This window comes from Otolemur garnettii, unplaced genomic scaffold (assembly GCF_000181295.1).
Source record: "Otolemur garnettii isolate 467f Iridium unplaced genomic scaffold, OtoGar3 scaffold00046, whole genome shotgun sequence".
NCBI lineage: Eukaryota > Metazoa > Chordata > Mammalia > Primates > Galagidae > Otolemur > Otolemur garnettii.
Window position 1 is genome coordinate 1475647 of NW_003852441.1, and position 10117 is coordinate 1485763.

Here is a 10117-nt window from a genome sequence, read left to right on the forward strand (position 1 = left end):
AAAAAAAAAAAAGAAAAAGAGATAGGACCTCCCTTCCCTTCCTGGCTGGGACCTCAGTTTTAAGGTTTTTCTGGGGTCCCCTTGGAGGGAACGTTTGTTCAGTAGGCAGGGGAGCTTAGGATTTTAATTTTAGTTTACAAAACCAAGCAGACGGAACAAGCAAGAACTTTTATAAATTCTTGAGCAGGGCAGGTCAGGGGAAAAGTGATTTTCAAGAATTTCCTGGGCAGTCAGAAGCACAGACCAAGCCAAATGTTGGACAGAGGTACAGACAGGCATTTGGGGGGTTAGACGGACCTGACACAAGACGCTTTCTGCCTCTACGTACAGTTTAAATCGCCAGTATCAGCTTCTCCTAGCTGGCTCCTGCCAGTGAGAATACAGCCTGCAAAATAGCCTTTCCAGGGGACACGTTCTGAAAATAGAGTAATAGCCATAGTATTTACTTCTTTTCTTCTGAAGGCTAAAACATGAGTTTAAATTTTATTCCTTGTTAAAGGGTGATACTGATCCTATGTTAGTTGCATCCCGAGGGAGCTGGGGGTGCCTGCTCAGAGCCCTCAGTTTCCCCCGGCGCCCTCTCTCTGCGGAGTGTCGAGGTGCCATCACAGTGGAGTGGGTGTTCTTTCTTTCTCTAGGTCATGGCTTCCAGCTTCTCAGATCTAAGGCTCCAGAGGAGGAAATGAGTGTTCAGGGATTTTGCTCCAGATCGATTACAGAAACTGAACCTTCATAGGGTGCAGACTTAAGGAGGACAGGAAGGTTTCTCTCTTTGAAGGGCTTTAAGTTTGTAACAAAGAAAATAAAAATGACAACTTCATCTATTAGACGACAGATGAAAAACATTGTCAACAATTACTCGGAGGCTGAAATCAAAGTCCGGGAAGCCACCTCCAATGATCCGTGGGGCCCATCCAGCTCTCTGATGACCGAGATTGCTGACCTGACCTACAATGTGGTGGCCTTCTCAGAGATCATGAGCATGGTGTGGAAACGGCTCAATGACCACGGCAAGAACTGGCGGCACGTGTACAAGGCGCTGACGCTGCTGGACTACCTCATCAAGACGGGCTCCGAGCGCGTGGCCCAGCAGTGCCGGGAGAACATCTTTGCCATCCAGACCCTCAAGGACTTCCAGTACATCGACCGCGACGGCAAGGACCAGGGCATCAATGTGCGGGAGAAGTCAAAGCAGCTGGTAGCCCTCCTCAAGGACGAAGAGCGGCTGAAGGCTGAGAGGGCCCAGGCTCTCAAGACCAAAGAGCGAATGGCCCAGGTCGCCACTGGCATGAGCAGCAACCAGATCACTTTTGGGCGTGGCTCCAGCCAGCCCAACCTCTCTACTAGCTACTCGGAGCAGGAGTACAGCAAGGCTGGGGGATCTCCGGCCTCCTACCATGGCTGTGAGTAATCAAAGCACTCTCTACCCTTCACCCGCTCAGCTCTAGCGGGCAGCCAGGTTGGATGCCCTGGGGCTTAGGGAGGACAGAGCTTGACTCTGTCTTTAGTACTCAGCTTTTAGCACCCTGGGGCTGCCTTGAGTTTTTGTTACAAAGAGACTTTTGGTCCCTTCTTTGCTCTGGCTTGGGGGTCTCTGAAGTCCATTGCTGCTCTCATTCTGCACATCTGGGCAGGACTGGCTCTCATGATTCGCTGCGTCCTTAGGAGAAGGTGTCATGAGGCAGACTTTCCCCGCTTCCTCCTCAGAGAAGGTCTGGTGGGATTGTTCTGCAGATGATGAGGATCTAGAAAGAAGCAGATGCTCGTTCTCTCTTACTGAATACTTTTCAACTGACTGAGCTGCAGGGCTCGAGTGGCTCAGTGTATTTTTCTACATTAACAGCATATTGGAGGTCTCATTTAAAGAGGGAAAAATGCCAAAGAACCCCAAACCTTCTGCAGGTTATTTTAGTATGAGCAAGCCCTCCTTTCAAACACGAACATGAGAGGTTGTGGTGATTTGGTTGCATGGCTGGGTCTACAGTGGGTGGGGCTGGTCTGTGTTACAGTTTTGCATATTGAGCGATTTGAATTTTTTGCCCTGTGTTCAGAAGAGATTTCAGGGAATAGCAGTGAAGTTCAGGGCCTGATGTAGGCTGGTCCCTGTGAGCTACATTGGCATTCCAGCCATTCACTGGAAGTGATCCCGGGAGACTCTCCATCTGACGGTGTTGTTCCAGGCACAGTGGGCCCCACACTCAGATGGGAGACCCAGGTGCCCTGGGTGGGGGCGGGATTGGGATGGGGGTGGGAGAAATTACACTGGCTGGTACAAAAACAAAAGTACAGATCTTCATGCCTTTTCTTTTTAGAATCAGTAATAGTATGTCAGCATCACAGACCTAACTTTTTTTCTAAAGTTGTTTATGGCCTGTCACCCCTTGCGTAATCAGTGGTTCTGTTACTAGACCACTTCTGTGTTTCCTGCTTTTGCAGGTTTCAGTTTGACACTTAACCACTACTGCCAGCATTTTGAGAAAAATGTCAAATGGGAGATTTGCATATTCAAGGCAGACTTCCTGCCTCTAGGAATTCTACATCATTACCCAGCTTAGAACAGGTGAACGTGCTCTTGTCCCATTTCTAGTTGGTGTCATTTCCCTTTTTTGTTTGAGCTGCTCTGCTTAAGCCAAGGTTGTGACTTTGGTGAAACTTTTTTTTTTTTTTTGAGACAGAGACTTAAGCTGTCACCTTGGGTAGTGTGCCATGGCGTCACAGCTCATAGCAACCTCCAACTCTTGGGCTTAAGCAATTCTCTTGCCTCAGCCTCTCAAGTAGCTGGGATTATAGGTGCCCACCACAATGCTGGACTAATTTTTGGTTGCAGTTGTCATTGTTGTTTGGCGGGCCCAGGCTGGATTTGAACCCGCCACCTCTGGTGTATGTGGCTGGTGCCTTAGCTGCTTGAGCTACAGGCACCGAGCCAAAACCTTTTTCTTTTTTCTTTTTTTTTTTTAAAGACAAAGTCTCAAGTTCTTCTCCTGGGTAGAGTGCTCTGGCATCATAGCTCACAGCAACCTCCAACCTTTGGACTCAAGTGATTCTCTTGCCTCAGTTTTCCTATTTTTAGTAGAGACTGGAGGTGGGGCGGTGGTGGGGGCGTCTCACTTTTGCTCAGGCTGGTCTCAAAGTCATGAACTCATGAACCCTTGGCCTCTCAGAGTGCTAGGGTTACTGGCATGGGCCAGGTGAAACCTTTTGAGAACAATTTAACCTTAATCTCTAGAAGTCTCCTTCAAGGTTACCTTGCACCAAAAGATAAAGATTGCTTTTTAAGAAGTGAAGCTGTTTTAATTCTTTCAAGGACCTACTTACCATACCCCAGAATGGCTCCCCTTGGAGTGAGTTGGTCCTAACCCTCCTTGGCTTCCGCTGTGACACACTGCTGTGATTATGACACACAGCCGAGGGGACCTGCTCTTTTCTTTATGAGCCTTCCACAGTTGTCATTCTCAAGAAACCAGAGGATATGGGGCATGGACCTGAAACAGCATCCCATTCCACACACAACTGTGGATGGTAGAGGTACAGGAGCCTGGCTGTTTGATCAGGCCCCTCATCTTCACACCAAGCCTATGGCCTGCAGCCACAGGTCTTACAAGGATGAGTGATGCTGCCATGGTCCCAGCTCTGAAGCTTCTGGTTCCTTCAGACCTTGAGCTTGATCTGCATGATCAGGATCAGATGTGGTCAGTGGGCTTTTTAAGGCTTCTGAGCACAGAAGGCTGCGGGATGAGGGAGGCCCCTATGTGGCCTTGGCCTGTGCCTCCCACAGGGCTGCTGTGTACCCTCTAATGGCGTGTCTCTCTTTGTGTGTTATGTGTGTATGTCCCTGCCCGACAGCACCCGAGGCCTCGCTGTGCCCCCAGCACCGCACAGGGGCCCCGCTGGGTCAGAGTGAGGAGCTGCAGCCGCTGAGCCAGCGCCACCCCTTCCTGCCGCCGCACCTGGGGCTGGCCTCCCGCCCAAATGGCGACTGGTCCCAGCCCTGCCTCACTTGTGACCGCGCAGCCCGAGGTGGGACGGCGGTTTGCTTTTCTCCTTCCTAGAAATGCTGGGCAGCTTGCTGGGGATGTGCTTGCCATGCCAGTACAGCCAACTCTCTCCCTGTTTCCTCTGGGCCGGGTGGTCCAGTCTCCAGTGGACCAGGAGCCCTTTCTTCCTCTCTCCCAGGAGCTGTGGCCTGGCCATGCTCCCCTCAAGCAATCACACGTCACTTATGGAAATTCTCTGAAGGTTTAACAGGGAGCTGCTGTTGGGATGAGGCATGGAATGATGGCCTTGCTGTCCCCATGCACCCCATGCCCTTACACACTGGAGGGGGCTCTGCTGCCTGCCAGGCCCACTCTCTGGTGGGTCAGACCACTTGGTTAGGTGAGCTGGAAATGTGTGATTTAAGCCTTGAAATGCCAGGCACACACAAGATTCTTGATGGGTGGTCATTGGAAGCCATCACCTTTAATGCAATAATATATTTGCCTTGCCAAGCATAAAATGGCATTTTTTTCTTCCCAATTAACTGCTATCCTTGAAATCCTGAAATCCCAATTACCATGGTAAACAGAGAGTTAGCTGTACTATCAATTCTAGGTCATGGTGTTTGACTATACTTAATTCAATGGGTAACTGAAAATGGGGCTTTTCTTTTGACTCATTAAGAATGCATCCTGTTCAGAGCCCACAGCTGGTACAGGGTAAACTGGGAGCAGATTTTCACTGTTGCCTACAAGAAAATGCCTTCAGTCTAATCTACCTTTGGTCCCACATGGGGTGCCTGGCCACAGAGAAGAAAACTGTTCTTTTCCTCTTTTACTTGAAGGGCCCATGTACCATTGTGTGCTTCCCTGATAAGGCAGCCAGCCTTTATTTAGTCCTGGGAACAGTTACTGTTCATTCCTGCTCATTAATATTACAGCTTGTTTGACTTGGGTATTTGTGTGGTCACTATATTTAGCTCTGGGATATTTCCCTATGACTCTGTCTTCTCTTAGCAGTTTATGTAGGATTCTGGCGGCTGCTTAACTGACCAGCTTGGCTCAGTAAAGAATGTGTAAATGGTTGAAACATGTTTTGAAGGGTCACCCAAAGACTCTAGAGTTACATGCCAGCTTCTTCCCCCAGGTAATCAGGGGCTGTCTGGGCAGTCCCCACAGCGACCTGTTGTTTCCTGCCGGGTCTGTTTGAGTCTGAGTGGTTGTCCTTCTCTCCGGGCCCTGCAGCTCTCCGTTTGGCAGGCTGACTCTCTTGGGCATTTGCATATTAAAGTCAGGCCGGCTGCTCCACTACTGTGATGGTGGGTCCCAGAGCTGCCCCCACCTGAGTCTGTGCCTTCCTTTCCTCTGCTTGGGCCCCCACTGCCTGGCCGCCCCGCTGATGTGTTGTTGAAGGTGTGTAGCCAGTGTGGATTCTGGTCCCCTTCAGCTCTGGTGTGAGCATCTCCTTCTTGGATCCTCCCACACCCTCTGTGAGTTCTGAGCGAGCAGGTGTCACATGGACTTGCACCCCTTCCTCTCCATTTGTACACTCGCCAGTCCCTGGAGAGGGGCTGTTAGGCAGGGGGACCCTGTGCCACGTTTCTTGTCTGTTCTTTCTTGGTGCTTCACCTGTGTGTCTGCGTGGAGTGCTTCCACTCGACACAGTGGTCAGAGGGGTCACGATGCTAGCGGCCCTTCAGAAGATGGCATGCTGGAACTCAGGCTGTGATTCCCCAGAGAGGTTTGTGGACAGTACACTGAGGAGCCCCGACCCCACAGGGGCAGGAGAGGTCGGCTGCTGGGAAGGCCTCTCATCCTCTGGCCATTGTCCCGACCCCCGGTAATCATGAGGCTGTTTCAGGAGAGCTGCTTTTTCTCTGCCGTGTCTCACTTCCCCTTCACTGTGCCTTCTCCCTCTAACCTCCCACGTACATTTGTAAGTTTGACCTTAGAAAGCTCTGGCATTCTGTTCTTCAGCTCATTCCATGGCTGCAGTCCAGTGCCCGCCTTCTGAGTGGTTTCCCGGCTGTCTGCCTCTCCCAGTTAGATTCACCCTATAATGTTAAAAAGGATGGTCTCAGGAAGCCCTGATAGATGCCAGGGTTCCCTGCGGGTCCATCCCAGAGCCACTAATGTGGCAGACAGAGACTTCCCTGGTGGACCTCAGTCACCCTCCTCCATCCAGCTCTGCCTGCCAGTCTTCAGGGTCCTCCTGTTCCTGTAGAGCTGTTTGGGACCTCTGACCTGCTGATGTCTGTCCATAGGACACAGCTCTGGGCTTCCATACCCCCTCCATCACAAAAACTTAGTGAGCTCCGTGACACCAGGTGCTGTGTACAAGCACAGAGGCCCCGCCCTTGTGGAGCTTCTGTGGTGATGGGAAAGGAGACTATAATGTCCGTAAATTGTGCATCATGTGATAAGTGCTCTGGGAGGCAGCCGAGCCCAACAGCCCTGCTGAGTGTGTGCGGGAGTAGGTGGGTGGTTGATAGCGCTAATGGAATAAGGACTGAAGGAAGAGTGAGCCGTGTGCAGGTCAAGAATGTTCCAGGCAGATGGGTAGCTGTGCAAGGCCCTGGGGTCGGAGCATCTTCATGGATGCTGGCAAGGTTGGTGCTGAGTGAGGAGCCTGGCAGCGGTGGGCTGGCTGGGAGCACTCCTTGAATTCCTGATCCATCCAGAGGGATGCCTTTTGTATCAGTGTTTAGATGTCCTAACATCAGATTGTTATAAATTAACCCCCACTGTCTGTATTTGCCTTGTACAGACCACTCACCTATTAGATTAGTGTGGTCAGGCTTTCTGGGTCTGCACCAAAAGTCCCTTTGCCTTTTACTTAGATTAGGAAATGGGAGGGTTTTGACCCACCCGGGGATTTGAATGAGTTGCGATGAGGAGAAGGTTGGGGATTCCTGTAGCTGTGTGTGAGGCAGGGGCAGGAGACCAGCCAGAAGGCCACTGTCCTGATCCAGGTGGCAGTTGGCAAAGGCCTGTACCCAGACGAGACTGTAGAGGTCTAGGAAGTGGTCAGGCTCTGGGTGTGTTTCAGAAGAGCCAGCAGGATTTCCTAGATGACTGGAGGGATGAGAGAGGAGTGGAGGCCTGGGAGCACCTCAGAGGCATGGCTGCCATCACCTGAGGTGAGGGGTGACCATGGGTGCAGCAGGCTGGAGAGACCTGCACTTTGGATGTGTTGATGTCTCCCAGACATGGCAGTGTCAGAAACATCCAAGGGGTCTCGAGCAGGGGTCCTCAAACTTTTTTTAAACAGGGGGCCAGTTCACTGTCCCTCAGACTGTTGTAGGGCCGGACTGCGGGCCCCAGGACGAGTTGGCTGCTAAGCAGGACAGGAAAAGTGGCAGCAAAAACACCTGGTAGGCCAGATAAATGTCCTAGGCGGGCTTCATGTGGCCTATGGGCCATAGTTTGAGGACGCCTGGTCTAGAGTGTAGACAAGAGCCCTGGCCTGGAGGTGCGTGCTGGAAGTGGTCCGGGCCGTGGCCCGTGTTTATAGCCTCACCAGGTACTCCTGTTATTCCATGGCTCTGTAACCCATGGCACTACCCAGGCTGGGGCCCCTTGAGGCTTACCTGTGTTGGATGTCCTCACATGACCCCGGCATGTGCTTGGGGCTGTTGTGGGTGGTGGAAGCTGTGTGGCTGAGAGGAGGCTGAAGCTTCGTGTGAGAGGAGTATCACAAAGAGACGGCAGCCAGCCCGAACTGCAGTCTAGAGGTGAGCAGCTCACCTGTTACCTGCCCGTTACCCACCCTGGGCTTCTTCCACCATCTCCTGTTCGGCAGGACTGGCTAGGCCTCAGTGTTCAGCAGGCTTTGGAGACATTCAGTTGCTCTTGGGGTGGTGGGAACTGCAGCAGAACAGCCTGGAAAATCAAGGCTTCTGTGAGTCAAGGTAGAGGCCTGGAAAAAAAAAGATTGCTGACGTCCTCTGATCGTGGACACTCTGAGGCAGAGGCCAGTTCTCCTACATCTCCCCGTGTGCCTTATGTTGAGGGCTGGTGAGAGGAGGAGGGAGTGCCCAGCCTAGTGCTTTCTGCAGTGGCCTCTGTGAGCTCCTGAGTCAGTCTCCACAGCCAGAACTGTAGCTGTCTTGAGGCACCATACATAGGTCCTTGTGGCCTCGCGCCTTGGGTTTCCCAATGAGAGTCTTAACTGCCAGCATTCTGGGCACAGTGGCTCATGCCTGTAATCCTAGCACTCTGGGAGGCTGAGGTGGGCAGATCACTTGAGCTCACAAGTTCAAGACCAGCCTGTCTCTTAAAAAAACAAACAAAAAACAGACAAGCATTGTGGCAGGCGCCTATAGTCCCAGCTACCTGGGAGGCTGAGGCAAGAGGATCGCTTGAGCCCACGGGTTTGAGGTTGCTGTGAGCTATGACGCTACAGCACTCTTCTCAGGGCATCAAAGCGAGACTCTGGGGTGGTGCCTGTGCTCAGTGGGCAGCGTGCCGGGCCCATATAGCAAGGATGGCAGGTTTGAACCTGGCCCCAGCCAAACTGCAACAAAAAATAGCTGGACGTTGTGGTGGGTGCCTGTAGTCCCAGCTACTTGGGAGGCTAAGGCAAAAGAATCACCTAAGCCCAGGAGTTGGAGGTTGCTGTGAGCTGTGACACCATGGCACTCTACTGAGGGTGATAAAATGAGACTCTGTCTCAAAAAAAAAAAAAGAAAAAAGAAAAAGAAAGGAAAGGAAAGCAGGTAGGCAGAGAATAGAAATCCTCCTGGCCCTTGAATTTGCTCCAGTGAATCAGAACCAACTTGAGACCTGGAACCAAAGTGAGTGGTGGTGAGCTTTGCACGTGGTGGGTGGACTCACCCACCACCAGCTCTCCTGGAGCTGTCTTGAGGGCCCCTCCTGCCTTGATGTTGCCTTTGGCACTCTGGCTGGTACAGAGTGGGGTTCAGGACTGCTCTGCAGGGAACAGCCGGGTTCCCAAAGGTCGCTGTTCTGGGCTGAGAGCCCCTGTGCCAAAGCTGCTCCCCTCCTGCGCCAGCCAGCAGTGGTTTACTAGGTGATTACCAGAGATTATCACCATTTAATTTGTTTGCCCTGCTTCACTCTAGAAAGGATTTGGGGTTGGCTTACAAAACACATGCAGTACCACAGGATTAAGTAGATACCAGCAGAAATTGGGACAAAGGAAAAACAAGGGTGAAAATATAAAATGAGCCAGGGTTGTATCATCACATTTGCTAGAGATGGACCCACATTGGGCATTGTGCTGTGCAGGTGGAGGAGCAGGGTCTCTGAGCGTGCCATCCCTCACTGCCCTCCAACCAGGGCTGAGCCCAGAGTCCTGCGACCCATGCTTCCCCTTTCTAGTGGCCTGACAGGAGTCCACGGGGGTTCATGATATCTCAGGGACTGGCAGGTGGCATGGCCATAGCCTTGGCAATCACCCATTCTTAAGCCCAGTAGCGACTCTGGAGAATCTGAAAGCTCCTTTGTGCACTGTTTCACTTAGGTGTCTGGGAGGTGTCCAGGGACAGTGCCTGCAGGGATTGTCCAGGGAAGCTGTCTACACAGCAGGGGCCCCTCAGGGGTAAACCAGAGTTGCTGTGGCCACAGCCCTGCTGACCTGGCTCTGAAAGCAGAGCTGGAGCACATGCCCCGGGGAACGTGCACACAGAAGGACAGGTGTGCATGTGAAAGAGAGCGTTTTGAGAAGAAGTGGGAATCTGAAAAAGGAGCCCTACCCTGGTCTATTATTGAAAACTGAAAGATGGCAGCACCTGTAGCTCAAGGAGTAGGGCACCAGCCCCATATACTGGAGGTGGTGGGTTCAAACCCAGCCCTGGTCAAAAACTGCAAAAAAAAAAAAACCCCAAAAATGAAAACCGAAGGATGTGGGAAAATATGTTAATTGTTAAAATTAAAAAAAAGAAAGAAAAACCCAGCCAGCATATCCCTCAGAAGCATTTGGAAGGACTTGGACCTGGAAGGCTTCTGGGCTAGTCAAGGCCTCCTGAGATTATGGCAAGAGCAAAACTCTGAGATGCAGGGCTGAGTGATACTGTTGGGGACGGGGCATATCCAGGGCCTAGAGGTGGTTGGTGGCTTCTAGCCAGGTATTTCTTGTTATCAAGAAAGGCCAGGGGCTTGGCGCCTGTGGCTCAAGTGGC

The 10117-nt window shown here is 51.8% G+C and overlaps 1 protein-coding gene across 2 annotated transcripts in view; it reads left to right on the forward strand.

The window, feature by feature from the left end:
* Nucleotides 1–10117, forward strand: part of EPN2 (epsin 2) — an 85162-nt gene that overhangs the window by 43750 nt on the left and 31295 nt on the right. Inside the window, exons 3-4 of one of the 2 annotated variants that reach the window (XM_012806075.2) lie at nucleotides 639–1403; nucleotides 3844–4017. In XM_012806075.2, coding sequence (XP_012661529.1) covers nucleotides 809–1403; nucleotides 3844–4017 — 769 coding nt within the window. In that variant the 5' untranslated portion in view covers nucleotides 639–808. The remainder of the gene's footprint in view (nucleotides 1–638; nucleotides 1404–3843; nucleotides 4018–10117) is intronic. The other variant, XM_012806077.2, reaches the window with a different exon arrangement.